General features: G+C 32.1%; 1 protein-coding gene across 1 annotated transcript in view; it reads left to right on the plus strand.

The window, feature by feature from the left end:
• LOC133323610 (protein kibra) overlaps nucleotides 1-18,524 on the plus strand; it is a 58,371-nt gene that overhangs the window by 5,873 nt on the left and 33,974 nt on the right. The window contains exon 2 of the mRNA XM_061532526.1: nucleotides 3,000-3,415. Within this exon, the coding sequence (XP_061388510.1) occupies nucleotides 3,000-3,415 (416 nt within the window). The remainder of the gene's footprint in view (nucleotides 1-2,999; nucleotides 3,416-18,524) is intronic.

Raw genomic sequence — 18,524 nt, forward strand, 5'->3', positions numbered from 1 at the left:
AATTGGATAGTCCTTTCGCATGATATTACAAAATTAATATTCAGCAAAATGTTGAGCATTTTGTGTGGGATGTGTCAGAAATAGTGGGCCGATATTCCTCATCTTTGAACTGCATCATCCAAATTTTACGATGTGCAAAGTTTGGATGAAAGCGGTTACTCTCTTCGAGAGTAATCGTACCCTTACCGCGTGAAAATTTGACACAAAATATGAATTCAAAATACCAAATTGTAGGGAATTCGGTTGAAAATGCGCTCATAAACCTCAAAATTCCGAAATTTTGAGGGTATGGGTAACCCCAAAAAATCGGAACAATATTGATAATTCTTGGAGCGAAGATTTGGCCAATTCTTGTCCAAAATCCTCATGATCCCCATTTGATAATTTTTATTAGAGAGATTTCATAGCAAATGGGAATCCCAAATTCAATCGAAAAATGCGATCAAACCCACAAAATTACATACATTGGATGGTACCGTTACGAACTTCACCTGCCTGCAAGACAATTCGATTCAAAATTTTGACGATCTACTCAATTAGTTTTGAGGCTAGAGTGATTACAACAGACAGTCGGACTTGTGTCGAGGGTATAATAAGGGAAAAATCGCCAAATAGGCATCACAGTTCAAACTGGCAATAAATGATGACTGGTAGGCAAAGTATGCAATGTACACATACTGAGTGAGAGAGGCGGAGAGCGAGAGCACACGAGAGCGAAAATAATTGCCCTCAACAAGATCTTCAGATACAATTTTGTGCCTGATTTTGGTATTTTATAGATAAAAAACACTACGAATGAGTAAAGTATCTGAGAGTGAAGTATCTACAAGAGAGCGAGCGAGAGAATGAGCCAATGGAGGCACATTGGAACAAAATATTTGAGTGTAACGGGCAAATACAATTCATTTAGTAAACGGCTTCACGGCACGGCGTAACGCGTAACGGATGGATGGATTAACGTGAGCACACTGCTGTTTTTTTTTTATTAAAAAGAAAATAAATAAAAAAGAAGAAACACAGAAAAAAATAAAGAAACAACATACATGAAAGAATTTATTGGAATAAAAAGAAGTAAAAAAAATCAAATGAAATGAAAAATAAATTAAATTAAAAAATATATTGAGTGAAGAATTGTTTATATTGAAAAAAAGAAAAATTAATGGAAATAAATATTTGATTTGTGAAGCAATAAAAATTTTGTGATCGAATGTGAAGCTCTAGGGGCTGCGTGTGTTATAAAAGAAAAAATTAAACAATTTTTTTTCTGTCTGTGAATGGAATGGAATGCAGCAAAAGAGATAGCGAGCGCGAACCCCGCCGCCGTTACAATTTAAAGTAAAATAAAATCTATGTGCCAGAAAGAGAGAGACAGAGATTTTTGTTGTTAAAATTACAGCAAAACATATCTCCTCACCACACCACACCGCCGCAACCAGCAGCAGCACCAGCATTGATTAAGATCCCATTGTGCACAGACTCTCCTCATAGATACATACAATCAAAGCAGCAGCAGCAACTTGAAAACTACAAACACCAACACACACATACACACGTGTACTCTCATATATAGGCAAACTAACAAAGTTGTATGCCAGCCAGCTATCGAGCAATAGGAGAGATACAAGTCCGTTTTATAGATCGTCGATGTTGTTGTTGTAGCATGATGAGATCGTTATTTGTTATTGTTGTACAATTCAAGTAAATGTTAAGATACAACAACAATACTTCTCGATGTAATCGTTGGAGTTTTTTGTGTAACAAGAACAACAACAATAGAAAAAAATTAAGAGGAAGCCAAGAATTTTTCGATATCGTTTTGAGAAGAGTGAAAAAGTTCATCTGAATAGAAAATTAGAAAAAAATAATTTTTTGTTTTGAATACTACAAAAAATAAAAGCAAATTCCAAAGAAAAAAGCAACAGAATTTAAAAAAATACACTAAGTGAAACAAAGTGATTAACTAAGAAAAAATATAAAAAATAAGGTCAATATTAATTGAAAAAAAAGAAATAGAAAAATATTTTCAAAAAAATCCATAAAAGAGAGCCTAAAAATTTTTGTGAAAAAAATTTACAATATTGGAAAAATATCCAACCAAAAAGCAAAGTAAAAAAAATATTTATGTCAAGAAATTAGTGCCCAGTGATAATGAGCTCGCTCTAGTGTTGTCCAACCTAAACCGATGAAATATGTCATTAATCTTCATGTGGAGAAATTAATATTTATGACAAAAAATATACATATTTTTTGAAAACAAAAATAACCTCAATACGCATACAAAAGGTGTAGAAGGTGTAGAGGAAACAGAAAAAAATAACAAAAATAAACCAAACACAAAACGAAATTTGAAAAAAATCGGCGCGCACCTTTTTTCAAAACCAGCAACAACAACAAAATCCGAAAAAATAGTTTTTGTGATAACAGCAACAACAACAAAAAATCAAAAATTCAAATAACGTTTTTTCGGACGGTCCAAAAAAAAACGAACAACACAAAAATAAAACCAAACGAAGCAACGGTTTCAAACGCGTTTTCAAACACACAACAAAAAAATTTGGCCAAAAAAATAAACAACAACACCAAATGTGGAGGTTGACAAAAATGCGGTTGTGAAAATTTTCGAATTTGAAACAAGTTTAAACGATTTATTGTTGGCCAGCAGGCCCAAACCAAACAAACAAGCCGATTATCAACAACGTAACTATAATGGGGTTTTAAAGTTCCAATCCTTTAAAGAGCGAAACGAAATACCCCAAAACGAAAATTTTGCAATAATGACAACAAGTGAACATATTCGGGATTGACTAACTGGCACTTTTCGTTTATTTTGGCAAAAGATCACATATTTTGGATTAAGATCTTCAGCTTTGGCGAAGCAGCACACCATCATTATTACTATTACAACACATTTAGTTGGTGTTGTTCTCTTACAAATATTATTTCTTTTACTGTTGACAACGTGCAAAATTTTCAAAATTGAAATTATGCCAACTCTACAGCAACTAGCCAGCAGCAGCACACACCACCAGCAGCAACAACAACACCAACAGTATCAACAATACAATCACAGCCAACCGCAACCACCACATCAAACAACATCGTTGACAAATGTAGCCGCCATTGCATCAACGCAGCAGCACCATGCCAACAATTTATCCTCATCCACAACGCATATTTCTCCACATCCTTACCAGCAACCGCCTCAACATCATCACCCGCATCAGTACCAAACAACGTCACAGCACCAGCACCACCACCACCAACAGCAGCAGCAACATCATTCATCCCAGCAACATTTACATCATGGTGAATTCCCGCTGCCCGATGGTTGGGATATTGCCAAGGATTTCGATGGCAAAATCTATTATATAGATCATAATACGAAAAAGACAACGTGGCTGGATCCGAGAGACCAGTAAGTACCCTCAATATTATTTTATTAAATTTTTAGCATTTTTTAGGAGGGAGAATTTTGTGTATTAAGAAAATAAAAAAATTCAAATCTATAGAAAAAATTCAAAATGAAGTTTATAGAAGGTTTTCAATACGAAAAATTGGGAACTGAGATTCTGCGAATTTTTTCTATAGAAAAAATTATAAACTGACGTTCTGTGATTTTTTTCTATAGAAAAAATGCAAACTAAGGTTCTCCGAATTTTTTCTATAGAAAAAAATGCAAACTAAGGTTCTCCGAATTTTTTCTATAGAAAAAAAACAAACTAAGGTTCTCCGATCTTTTTTATAGAAAAAAAGCAAACTGAGGTTATGTGGCTTTTTTCCTGTAACAAAATTTTTTTATAAAAAAAATCACAAACTGAGGTTTGGTGATTTTTTTCTATAGAAAAATTTAAGACCGTAATAGAAAAACTTAGAGCCAAGGTTCAGTGAAATTATACAAAAAAAATTTGACCCAAGGGTCTGCAATTTTTTTCAAAGGAAAAAACATAGACCCAAGTTTATGAATTTTTTCTATAGAAAAAAAACTTAGACCTTAGTGGCTGACATTTTTTCTGTAGAAAAAGGGTCTGCAATTTTTTTATAGAAAACAACTACGAACAGAAATTATCCGATTTTTGTTTTATCAAAAACTACGACCAGAGGTCTCCGTTTTTTTCTCCATAGAAAAAACTTCAACCTAAGGGTTTCCGATTTGTTTTCTATGCGAAAAAGACTTTGAACTGAGGATATCCGAATTTTTCCCATACATTTAATTTTAAGGGGGGTCTCCGAATTTGTTTTCTATGAAAAAAAAAAAAAACTTCGACCTTATAGAAACAACTTTGGCCTGAGATTTTCCGACTTTTTTCTATGGTAATAAACTTTGAACTGAGGATCTCCGAACATTTTCCCATAAAACAAATTTTCAGAGGGTCTCCGAATTTGTTTTCTATAAACTTCGATTTGAGGATCTCCGAATTTTTCGATAAATTTAAAAAAATAGGATCTGAAGGTCTTCGAATTTGTTTTCTATAGTAAAAATGCGATCTGAAAGCCTCCGAGTTTTTTCTATAGAAAAAATTAGGAACTGAAGGATTGTTTGTTGTTTGAAAAATCTTGGCACGGAGGTTCTGCGAATTTTTATCTATAAAAAAAAACTTAGACCCGCAGGTCTGTGATTTTGTTTCTATAGGAAAAAAATCGATCTGATGGTCTGCGAGTTCTTTTCTATTGCAAACAAATTGAGAACATAAGTTTTCCGATTTTTTCTATAGAAGAAAATTGAGAACTTAGGTTATGCGATTTTCTTCTAAAGGAAGAAAAATTGAGAACTAATGATCTGTGATTTTTTTTAATAGAAACAGGTCGTAGATTTTTCCCATAAAGATCAGTACAAGTACAAAAAAATACAACAGGTGTATTCTATAGAGAATAAATTCAAAAATTTTTCTAATAGTAAAAAATTTCTGAATTGGGTTTTTGGGATTTTTTCTATAGAAAAAAATGAGAACTTAGGTCATGCCATTTTTCTTTTTAAAAAGGAAAAATTGAAAACTAAGCTTCAGCGATTTTTCTATAGAAAAAGAACATCGATTTATCTATAGAACTTAGACCCAGAGCTTAAAACAAAGAAGGAACAGAGAGAGGTTAAAACAAAGAAGGAACCGAGGTTTTGCGATTATTTTCTATAGAAAATAACTGAGAACTTAGGTTCTGCGATTTTTTTTCCTTAAGAAAACATTGTGAACTAAGGTTCTGCAATTTTTTTTCTATAGAAAAAGGTCGTCGATTTTCCTATAAAGAATAATACAATCTACGGGTATTTGTCCGATTTTTTCTGTAAAGAAAAATAGAATCTAAGGGCATCTAAATTGTGTTCTATAGAAAAAGGTAGGACCTAATGTTCTTCGATTATTTTCTATGGAAAATCGAGGATCCATTTAACCTAGATTTTTCTAAAAAAAAGAAAAACCTTAGGAGATCCTCAGTTCCTACTTTTTTTCCTCTTCATATCCCAAGGTCCTATTTTTCTATAAAAAAATTAAAATTTTTCGAGGGTCTATTTAAAATAACTACGATGTGAAGTTTTGCGATTTTTATTGAAAAACCTAAGTCCTCGCAACTTCGTGTTTTTGTCTAAAGAAAAAATGTATAGACCTCAGATACCCCTGTCCATATAAAAGGCATTTTCATTTTTGTATTACAACAGCATATTTCCCAATCTGAAATAATTTTTGCAAAATAAAATTTCACCATTTTTTTTTTTTTTTTTTTTTTTTTGTACAGAAAAGAAATATTGAAATTTCAATTCAAAAAAATAAATTGCATAACATTCAACGGGATGACCCCCTTTGGTACAAATACGGATAACAAATATTTCCCATAAATAAAATTAAGGCCCCTCACTCACTGTTGATGGTGTGAATGTGTGTATTTTACAGTTTTTTTTTGTCGAATTGTTGTTTTTAATAGAAGCGGAAGGCGAAAATCCAAATTACAACCAAAATAATTGTAAACATTTTGTTTACTTTCAAAATGTTGTTGTTGTAGATTGACTTTTCATTTTAGCCAATTCTCCACCACTTCATACATACCACAAGTTTATCTGACTGACTGTCTGTCAGACCGGCCGAAAAAATATTTTGGGCTCAAATAAACCAAGCAATTGTCAGCCAAATATGCCAGCAACACATTCACATGTGGTGCGCTCTTTTTTTTTTTGAGGCAGTCATTCACTCAGTCAGTTAGACTTCTTGTTCGGTCGATCGGCTGACTGGCTGGTATATTTGTTTGTTTGCCTCACTTAAACTTTTCGGTTTACGTTTTCATGTAATTGTAAATATCTCTGAGCAATTGTAAGATTGCGGTCGGTCGTTCGTTCAGTTCAATTTACAGAGATCGATGGTGGGGTGCTGCTATGAGATCGGGGGCAGGGTTCTGATGGCCGCCGTTGTTGTCCCCCATCGCTTGTTGTGTGTGTGTGTGTCTGCCTGTGTATGGTGTTTAGTTTTGCAAGTTGTTCGCGTTTAATTTTAGCTCTATTTTTGTCTTAATCATCACATCGGAATGTTTTCGCTTCAAAAGCTTTTTGTTGTTTTTTTTTTTATTTTTTGCTGCTTCTACTTCACTTCATTTATATTGTGTGTGTGTATGGCGTTTTTTGTTTATTTTTCGCTATGTTGTGTTCATTTTCAAGATTTTGTTTTTTATTATTATTTTATTTTTTCATACAAATACCAGTAGATTTCCGATGCGAGGAGCAAGAGAGTCGGAGAGGTGATAAAGGTGAAGTGAGTGATATGGAATGAAGTATCGCCAGGCAAGTACGTATACGTTAGTACGTACGTCAGTATGTATGTTTGCATGGCTTACACACATTGCCAACAACAGTAACAGCAGCAGTCAGGCGATCTCAAATGATCGTCGTTGCCGTCATTGTCATATTTGTGAAACTAGTCAAAAGAGCGAGAGATACTTCAAGTTTTTTGTTGTTGTATTTTTTTCGCCAGCCATTCCATTCCTATCCAGCCATGCATTGCACATGCATACAACTTTTGCATGAATGCATGCAGATCTAAGTATCTATGAGTTGGCGAGAGTGTGTATGTATGTTGGCTTTGAACATATTTCTGTGCTCAAAAAAAAACGAACACACAAATAAATTGTTGTTGTGTTTAAGTGTTGGTGAGCATTTTTGCCGTCTCTACAAATAGTTAAAAAAAATGTTAACAGATAGACAAATTCCGCAATACACCAAAAATGTGTAGAGTGTTTTGTTGGTGTTGTTGTAGTTGCTTTTTGAATATTTGGTTGTTGACTTGTTAGCTTTGTTGTTGTTGTTTTTGTAGCAAATAATTTTAACTGTCAGCCTATTTGGGCAATTTCAATCAGCGTTCGAAAATAAACATTATGGTACCGTTCCATAGTGTTCTGTACCGTACCAAGGTGGATAGGTACACTAAAATAACGTACTGTACCGGTACACAAACACTAAAAATATTTTTAGCGTTACTGTTCCGGAGCACAACGAAAATCTTAGCGTACCTGTTGCGGTACACTAAAAAATCGTAGTGTACCGACAGCGGTACACTAAAAATCGAAGTGTACCGGCAGTGGTACAGTAAAAATTGTAGTGTACCGACTGCGGTACATTAAAAATCATTGTGTTCCACAGGTCGGAACACTAAAAATGTTAGTGTTCCGCTGGTAGGAACACTAAAAATATTAGTGTTCCACTTGCCGGAACACTAAAAATCGTAGTGTTCCGGCAGTGGTACACGAAAAATCGTAGTGTTCCGGCAGTGGTACACGAAAAATCGTAGTGTTCCACTGGTCGTAACAATAAAAATCGTAGCGTTCCACTTACTTGAACTGTACTGGTAGTGTACCATACACGCATGTTTTTTTTTTCTTTTTTTGTAGGTAAAATGAGATCAAATAATAAAAAATAATACTGAATATAACTTTATTTGCAATTACAAAAGTGAAAATGTCCATCTGAAATAGGTATTTTAGCCAGTTTTTGTGACAAAATTATACAGCTGGGGATAAAATGTTCATTAATTTACACAACGAACATGATTTTTCCCATAATATTGGGAGATCTCCTTGTAAAATGTTAGTACGAAAACATTATTTCTTAAAACAAATATATCTGCATCCATCTATGATTCATACTTTTAGGAAATTTTAGCAAAAATATTCAAAATTTGGTGATTTTCACACAATCAACATAATAATTACCTGCTTATTCATTAAAAGAAGTGTACAAATCACGCGGATATGAAAAACATATTTTTATGATTTTGGGATAAATATTACAAAACCACACACAGGTACCATATCAAAAACGAATTTCATATGCATATCCATTATTGGAATATTCTTCCTTTTTATGATTTTTGCACAGGTAGTCTTATGCAATACATTTTTCCGATCAGCGCAATCGATTATCATCAGAGCATCAGATTGAATTTTCACTAGACGAGCTTTTTTATTTATAAAATATTTATTATGTTAAACGGTTGATGCTAATAAAATATTACTAATTTTTAATAAAATATATAAAAAATTAAAAAGTTTTATATTTATTAAATCTATTGAAAAACAATAAAAATATAAATTTTATTCATAAAAAAATAAAATATAACAACTACATCTTTTTGTGTTCCGACAAATGGAACCCTACGATTTTAAGTGTTCCGTCAAGTGGAACACTACGATTTTTAGTGTTCCGCCAAATGGAACACTACGATTTTTAGTGTTCCGACCGCGGTACGCTACGAGTTTTTAGTGTTCCGACCGCGGTACACTACGATTTTTAGTTCTCCGACCGCGGTACACTACGATTTTTAGTGCTCCGACAGCGGTACACTACGAATTTCGTTGTGCTCCGGAACAGTAACACTAAAATATTTTTTAATGTTTGTGTACCGGAACACAAACGCTAATTTTTTTTTAGTGTTTGTGTTCCTGGTACGGAACACTACGATAGTGTACCGTTTTTTTGCGAACACTGATTTCAATGGACATTGCTTGCAAAAAAGCAATAATAAAATATTTTTTGTTCAGTTTTTTTTTTTTAATTTTTCAGATGGCAACAACATTTTTTCCATTTGGAGTGCAGTTTTAGTTGTTGTTGGAATTTTTCTTGTATTAATATATTTTTGGTATGATACAATACTTCATGATTTAGAGGGGACTTTCAGAAATTGATTTTTTGTATAGAGGGTCTATAGAAAAATCTTGGAACCGAGGTTCCCCGATTTTTTTCTATAAAAAAAACTTGAAAACAGAAAAAATTTCGAAATGAAGTTATACGGATTTTTTCTATATAAAAAACTGAGAACTTAGGTTTTGAGAATGTTTTTCTATAGAAAAATTTGTTAAGTGAGGTTCTGCTATTTGTGTCTATAGAAAAATTTGGGAACTGAAGTTCTGTGAATTGTTTTCTATAGAAACAAATTGAGAACTGAGGTTCTGTGAATTTGTTTCTAAAAAAATTGAGAACTGAAGTCTTGTGAATTTTTTTCTATAGAAACAAACTTCGAACTTAGGTTCTACGAATTTTTTTCTATAGAAAAAAGCTTCGAACTGAGGTTCGTCGAATTTTTTTCTATAGAAAAAAGAACTTCGAACTGAGGTTCGGCGAATTTTTTTCTATAGAAAAAAAAAAGAACTTCGAACTGAGGTTCGGCGAATTTTTTTCTATAGACAAAAAAGAACTTCGAACTGAGGTTCGGCGAATTTTTTTCTATAGAAAAAAAAAGAACATCGAACTGAGGTTCGGCGAATTTTTTTCTATAGAAAAAAAGAACTTCGAACTGAGGTTCGGCGAATTTTTTTCTATAGAAAAAAAAAGAACTTCGAACTGAGGTTCGGCGAATTTTTTTCTATAGAAAAAAAAAGAACTTCGAACTGAGGTTCGGCGAATTTTTTTCTATAGAAAAAAAAGAACTTCGAACTGAGGTTCGGCGAATTTTTTTCTATAGAAAAAGAACTATAGAAAAAAGAACTTCGAACTGAGGTTCGGCGAATTTTTTTTTTCTATAGAAAAAAGAACTTCGAACTGAGGTTCGGCGAATTTTTTTTCTATAGAAAAAAAGAACTTAGAACTGAGGTTCGGCGAATTTTTTTCTATAGAAAAAATGGGAATTTTTTCTATATAAACAAATTGGGAATTGATGTTCTGCAATTTTTTTCTAAAGAAAAAAATTGGACCTTAGAGTCTGTAATTTTTTTCAACAACAATTTGGCAAATAATTGTTCATATAGTATGTAATATTGAAATGAAAAATCTCAGTTTCATTTACGCCAAATATTTTTGTTGTTGTTTGTATTTTTGTATTCTTCACATTTTTACAACACCAACAAATCAAGAGAGAATAAATACAACGAGGCAACGTAATAATGCGCATACCAGCACGAGGCTAATGCTGACGTTAATTTTTCAATTTGCTGAAATAATATAACCAAAAAAAAAATACGAATAAAAACAAAATATTTCTGTTGAATATTTCCACTGTTTATAGAATAAAAAAGATGGACCATATATAATACATACACAGGGTTCAATGAGTGTGTGTAGATGTATGTATGAGAAATGTTAGCGGGTGATTGGCAATTGAAAATATTTTTTTTCTAGATTTATGAAATGGAATCTTTTTTCTGTTGAGGGGGATTTTTTTTTTTTTTTTTTTGAAACCGGCAAAACAATGCCAACATTCCAATCCATCAGACATTTCGACATTATTATAATAATAATAAAAGAATACAACAAAAATATTTTCAAATATTTTTAGGAATTATTATATTTGTATATATGTAAAAATAAAATGGGAATTCATTAAAAATATATATGTATGTGTGTATATGTATATTTTAATAACGATGATGATGTTGAAAAAAATTATATGACGACAAAAGAATCGAAAACCAGACCATCAGACCATCAGAGTCAAACAATCAAACACATCTGTTGGCATAACACCAGCAAAAAATATTCATATAAATATTTGTCTTGTTGTTTTTGTATTTTGTCTGTATTCAATTTTGAAATTCCTTTGAACAAAAACAACAAAACATATTAATACTAATAATAATATACAAAATGTATACATATGTATATAAATATATTTTTATATGTTGTGTAGCGTCTTCTTATTCTCGAGACGTTTGTATTATTTTTTTTTCAAATTCTAAATAAAAATAGGGAAACTTGTTTTGTGGTATGTGATTTGTATGTGTCCCTCCCTTCTTTCTTCTCTCCCCATACACATGTCTGTTTACCTATCTATAATTCTTTCTAATCTGGTATTGAAATTGACAAACAAGTTGTTAATATTTCTTAAATATTGAAATAAATATTTCGTATTTTTTTCAGTTTTATTTTTTTTTTTTTCGTTCATAAATTTCTTGAGTGTTTATTTTTATGATTGTTTGTTTGCGTTTTGTGTTTTTTGCCGACTTTAACGTAATCTGATCTTAAATGTCATTTAAACCGGGTTCTTCGTATTTTTTCGTTTGTTCTCCTTTTTTTGCCAAAGCATAACTTTGTGAAAAAATTCTTTTTTTTCGGTATTATAAAAAAGTATATCTCAATCACGTTGTAATCAGGTGCATTTGTGTGTACAGCCATCATTATTATTATATGTCACATTTTTTTCAACTCCAGCTTAATTGTCATATAATAATATCTCTCTGCAGGAAGGAAGTAATTATTTGATAAATAGCATTTGCTAATTAAATGTAACTGGTTTTTCGAAAGAAAAAAATATAAGACAAGGTCCAAACAGCATACCAGTGTGTGGCGGCGACTAATTAGAACGGGTGTGAAGATATTTTTTTGTTATTTATTTGAGCATTTTTAAAGTGGGTTAGGTAAGATCAGTTGATCTCCAAGTGGTACAAGTTTTTGGATGTTGAGAACAAAAAAAATAGATAAATGAATGAGGAATTAGTTCCGAAAGGGTTGGGAGATTTGAAGTAGAGTTCAGCGAGTTCACCGATCGGAACTATTTTTCTCGTTCCTTTTCTAGAAAGAAACTAGTTCCTTCGCTTCATTTAGTTCCTACTCACAGGCATTTCATTGAATCTCTTTTGTTTATCGTTGGTGTATAAAATAAGGAATTATTGACATGTATTTAACAATGTGGCAGCATCTGAAAAATGAGCGACAAAGAACGAAGCATATGGGAATAATTGAATGAGATCAGAAAAAGGAAAATACTAGAAAAATGAACTAGATAAACTAATGGAACTATATGAACTAAAGACTTAGATGATAGTTCCGATAATTCCTTACTTTGAATAGTTTCCAAGAGCTTATCCTTCTAGAACGTTCCAACTTGGTTCACATGGTTCCTTTCTCGAAATAGTTCTCGTGAATTCATCTATGAATATTGAAGCCCTTTTTATGCTTATTAATGTTCATTTTCCTTCAATCGTTCTTTGGTACACATCAGTTAATTCAATCAATGAACAGGAATAAGAACCATAGCAACTAGATGATAGTTCCATTTGCGGAATAGTTCCATTGAACTATAGTTCAATCCGGAACCACACAACTCTATGGGAAATGAATAAAATTGATATGGGAATAAAGAAATGAAATGAATGAAATGAATAGTAGGTTATGTTCAAACCTTAATCGAATTATGAACTACATGTTCACTATACATATAAAAGATCTGTTGAAAATATTGAATATATTTCATTTATTCATAGAACATAAAATGAAATTTCCTTGGGAGTTTTGAATGAATTGCCGAATTTTTTTCCTAATTCTGAACATAAAGTTCACTTTTAACCTACTAGAGTTGGGAAAATCTAGTTCACAGAGCGGATTGATCGATATTAAATTGACGAGCAAATCTTTATATATTTTTAAGAATGTGACAGCATCTGAAAACCGATAACGAATGAAGAATATGGAAAGAAAGGAAGGAGATCACAGAAAAGAGCGAAGAAAAAAGAACTATACGAATTAAAAACTGAACCTAGTTCCTATCGTTCCTTTATGTGAATATTTCCAATGAACTAGTTCGTTCCGGAACTACCCAACTCTATTACTTAACACCAATAAATATTGTTATCCAATAGATATTCGTTCGAAATTAAAAACAAAAAACCTCTTTGCTTCAGCTCGACGTCTCGATTTAAAAGTAGATGGCAAATGTATTCCTTTTTTCTATGATGGCTAAATGCAATCCACTCCTCATTGAATGATCACCCGAGTATCAAATCGCGCAACAAAAATGTGGAGTTAACAATCCTGTTCGTATATTTTTCGGTTCACTCGAAAGGAACTAAGTCATTCGTTTAGCTTCATTTCATTTTCAGTTCATTTTCTTTAAATCATTCATTGATACACATCAATTAATTCTAACCATGAACGGAAAGATCTAAATGAATGATTGGACCAAAAAGGAGCTAGGCGAACGAGGGCAAAATTGAACGATTGGAGCAATAGCGAACTAGATGAAGAAATGAACCATCGGATCTAGAATCGATCGTTGCTTTTGCGGAATACTTCCATTAAACTAGTTCGTACCAGAATCGAGAGCATAATTGAACGTCTGGAGCAAAAGGGACTAGCTGCGAATATTTGTTCGTTTAGAAAACTTAAGCGGCGATGAAAAAATGTGTATTTATTTTGGTGAACCGAAGACCTTTCTATTGACGAGTTATCTGAAAGAATGGATTATTTTATGATTAAACTCTTTAATTATTCCACGTTCAAATATTCCAAAACTTGACCATGTTTCATATTTAAGAAAAAATGTCTTCTAATCTCAAGAAAATAAAATGAAAGTCTGGCGTAGGTGTCACCATATTGAAAGTAAATATCGTTTCTTCTCTATGTAGGCGAATCTTATCAAACCTTTTAATGGTGTTTTTTACAAAAACCTCTTAAGCTGATGAACCACTTTTTTCCAGCACTTTCTATTATTTCTTCTCTATTCTAATAGAGCTTAAGAAATGTCCAAGAAGAAGTAGAAGTAATAAAAGGAATTATAAAGAGGTGAATACCAATGGACAACCAACAACAGCAGCAACGGTAATGCCGTAAACTTCTTGCGTAAAGCCTAAGAAATGTTTGTTGCCGGTCCAGAAACCTTGTCACATTCACTGTAATACTGGCATATTGTAATGGTGTTGGTATAAGCCAAATAGAAACAAAATCGGTGTGTGTGCATATATGTGGAGTACAAAGTTGTAATATGGCCAGGCCAATCGATGTGTCCAAGAGAGGATTTAGAATCAAACAAATGCTGGGTGATAGCACCATACTGTAGTTAGATCTATATTCCACTACCATGTATGGCTGGCCAAGTCTTAAGTATGGCCAAGTCCATACTTAAGACTTGGCTATTATGTACCTGCAAACAAGTGGTTGGAAAAAACTAACTAACGAGCAAAGGCAATAACAGGTGCATTTTTTTCTATTTCACCAAAAACAAAATCCAAAACACCTTTTGCTACAACAACACACTATGATGGCAGATTTTATTGTAGGTGGTTTTTAAAAGGGGGATTTGTAGATTATTTTTTCCATTTATAAAGAAATTTGTGTAATTTATTTTATGAGGGGGCGTTTATCGTTCGTTCAGCTACCTAAGAAACACACAAAAAGGAAGAAGGCGTTTTCTTTTTTCTCAAGTGGGAAATACTAATCTGCTAAGAGAACATCCTTTATTCTTTGGCATGGCGGCTGTTGGAAATCTTTGTTGTTGTTTTTTTTTCATGTCATTAACACCCGGTGTCTATTTTTAGTGAGTTCCGGAAGTCAACCAAAAATATGTGGGATTTTTCATTGTCGAAGATAATCTAGATTTTATGATTATTTAGAAAGGAGTTATTCGGAGAGGATAATGGATTTTTTGAGAGGATTAATGGAAGGAGTACTGTGGATTTTTATAAGATTTAAGGAAAGTGTAGTGTGTCATAAATTTATTTATGATATCTATTATTCCATATGGTATCCACATAGAGATTAGCAGGCAAGATTGAGATTTTGATTTTTTTTTTCGAAGAAATTTGTCTTTTGGGAATGCCATACTTTTTTGACAATTAATTATATGATTTTATCTTACTAGAATTTTCCACAATAATAAATTATTTCATTGTTTTCTATTTCACATTCCCATAGAAGAGAAGCAACATACAAAAAAAAGTCTCAGAGAATTTCCCAAAGAACTGAAGCATAACATTTGAAAACCCTTGTTCCCCCCTCTGTATGGAATCCAAGTATATTAGAGGAGATCATATTGCATTAATGAAAACTTTTCCATGCTATGTGCAATAAAATTGCAACAAACACACATACATTACATACTATATGTGTTCTAGATTACATATATACACACATCATATATGTACATATATTCTATGATAAGTAAAATTAAACTTAGCGCGCATATTCTTAGATATAACTCTCCGTGTTCTCTCCTTCCTTCCCTCTCTCTTTTTCGGTTCATAAATCCAGCAAAAATGGCTGAAATATTGCAAGACACGCTTATAATTATGCGCATTTTCTATAGTAGCTGCTGTTGCGAATTCTTATTTTTCTTCTTCTTCTACTCGTTCAGAACGAACGAACGACGCGGCGAACAAAAATGAGACCGGGATTGTAAAACTTGTAAAATTCACACACAATATATTATCATTAATAAGAGGAAATAACACAAATAAGAATGAAACTGAATGCATGGCAGCATTGCCTGGCATTGCATAGAAGATGTGGAGCCAAAGAAAATATATACAGACACACACATACACACAGAAAAATATATATTCCGAGATGGTATGGCAGCGTAAATTACAATGCAAGAGGCCTGAAGACTGCAATTGAACAGATGCTGTTTTTTTGTTTCATGACAACAACAACGACGATGATGTATGGTTCAGAAAAATGTTCTAAAATATGTTTTATACCATTGTGAGGCGGCATATATATTTATTTGGAAAATAAATTTTTTATTGAATATAATTCCCATTAAGAGAAATCAATATTGGGATTCAATTTTACCTTTTCATTCGTCAAAGATTCCCTTCTTTCCTCTCACATTCTCTTCCTGGCAATCTATAATTACTATTTTATGAATTACATTCATAAAATGCAGAAAATCGAACATTAATCAATTTTTAAGAACACTATTCACAATATTTGTGAATGACTTTATTTGACTATAGTCGAGTTTTACTTGTACATTAAAATGTCAAAAAGTCCAAGACTATGTTTAATCAAAATTTTTTTCTCTTTCTCTCTCCGACAAAAACAGTATTCTCTCTCTCTTTCCGGCAATCTGTAATATTAATTTTATGAACTGCGTTCCTGAAATGCAGAAATGTTTACATTAGCCAAACTTTATGAACACTATTCATAATATTTCTGAATTCGGCTACAATCGACATTTATATTTTATATTAAACATTTCTATCTCTAAAAGTCGAAGACGATTTTTAATCAAAAATTTTTGTCTCTCGCTCTCCGACAACAAGTAGTCATAATATTATGAATTGGGTTCGTAAAATGCAGAAATCCGAAAATGAATAACTTTTTTGAAAAAATTAAAAGTAATGGGCGTGGTTTTATGATGAGAGAAATAACAAAGTAAATTTATTGTTAAATATATTTTTTTTTTGTTTATTCTAACGAGAAAAACAGAATTTATAGTTTTATGAATTCTGTTCCTAAAATGCAGAAATCCGAACATGAATAACTTGTTTCGACTAGAATTGTCTTTATATTGCAAATTAAAAGTAGGGGGTCGATTTTTTATCATGAGAGAAATCACAAAGTTAATTTATTGATAAATACTATTTTTTATTTATTACTAAAATATTTTTTATATCTAGTTAACGGAGTGGATCGACTTTATTCATTTCCTTTTCTATAAAGAAACTAGTTCCTTCGATCCATATTGTTACGACTCCTAGATAGTTCATTTGAATCTCTCTTACATCGTTCCTGATAGTTCCGTGTTTATTTGTTAGTGCATAAAATAGGTAAACTAATTGACAAAGGAACGAATTTAAATAAAGGAACTAAAGAACTGGACCTAGTTCCGCTTGTTCCTTTTTTGGAATACATCCAATGAACTGACATATCCCAGAGGATATTAATTCATGTTGATACGGAAACGGTTTCCAAATCAAGAAAAATAATCCCAAAAACGTTTTAAAATTCATTTAATTGCAAAAATATTTTTCATTAAAAAAAATGTCTATTGCAAAATATTTTCCCCCAGCAACTTATTTTTCATTTCTACAAATTTCATCAGATTTATCAGCAACAGCAGTGGAAAAAAAAACAAAAAAATATTACCAGTTACCTGTAAAAGCGTTAAAATAAAATGCCGTAAAACCGCATTCCTTTTTTGAATGAAATTTTAGTTTTTTTTTTTTTGTATTTTTTCCACTTACCACAATTTTCAACAAAATTTTCAACGTTGAATGGTTGAATTTTTGTTTTCTCAATATATATGGACACTACTATACGTCGAGGGTAAAACTTGTAGAGATACCAAAGAGAAAATACAACTTATTACATACTCGTTTTGTTGTAATGTACAGTGTGTATTGTTGGTGTTGTTGTTGTTGCTGTTATTGAAGCTGGGATAGATCTATAACCAGATACATTTTATATAAATGTATATATGTATGTATTTTATATATATGTTTATTGCAATGTATAATAGCATCGATGCAAGCAAGCAAAAAAGATAGATGCATTCAATGGATACTCAATGGAATGCAATGGCTAAATAAATGGCATGTTATTGCAACAACCGAACAAACATCGACATACAGCATACGTACATTAGCTAGCTAGCCAGTAAAGTTAGCTGTTGCTGCTGCAGCATCATGCAATGCAACAGTTGCAACAAGTATTTCCACTTTATTGTACAGCGCAAAAAAATGAATATGTACAAACAAAATGCTGTAGACAAGCAAGATTTTTTTTGTTTGCGCGAAAGAAATTCAAAAAATTTTTTTTAAAAAGAGTAATATTTTTACAAATTAAAACATCCGAAATCCAAATTAAAACTTTTTGAAAGGATCTTTCCTCCTCCACTAGGATTTCCACCCTTATGGCAGAATTTTTATTGCTGCTATGTAGATGATGATGATCTGATATATTCTGTCCTAGATGGCGGTACTGCCATCTATAGTAATCTAAAAGCAAAACCCCTTGTAATTGTTTTTATTCCATGATAGAAGAATATTGATCTGTAGTAACATGACCTAGCTGACGGGATTGCCACCAATCGTTTCCTAGAAACAATGTATCCTTTGATTTTGCGCAATGGGTGGTAACTTCATATACACCATGGGAAAAAATACTGAACCTAATAATGGCTCCAAGAACTGGAAAAATAATTTCTGTCAAGAAATGTGGTTAGGTTTTGTCCACAGTCCTTATCAAAACATTGTAAAAAAATATGACCACAATCCTTGGACATTATTAAATAATGTTTCCCCTTAAGGACTCTGTAAAAAATTTGACCACAATTGCCGGAAAATATATTTTTTCCTTAGCAGAATATGTTTCCCACTATCTCTCAAAGAGTTGACTTTTTTGT

Source organism: Musca vetustissima, unplaced genomic scaffold, assembly GCF_032173495.1.
Source record: "Musca vetustissima isolate MV318-11 ecotype Yass unplaced genomic scaffold, APGP_CSIRO_Mvet_v1 utg36902, whole genome shotgun sequence".
Classification (NCBI taxonomy): Eukaryota; Metazoa; Arthropoda; class Insecta; order Diptera; family Muscidae; genus Musca; species Musca vetustissima.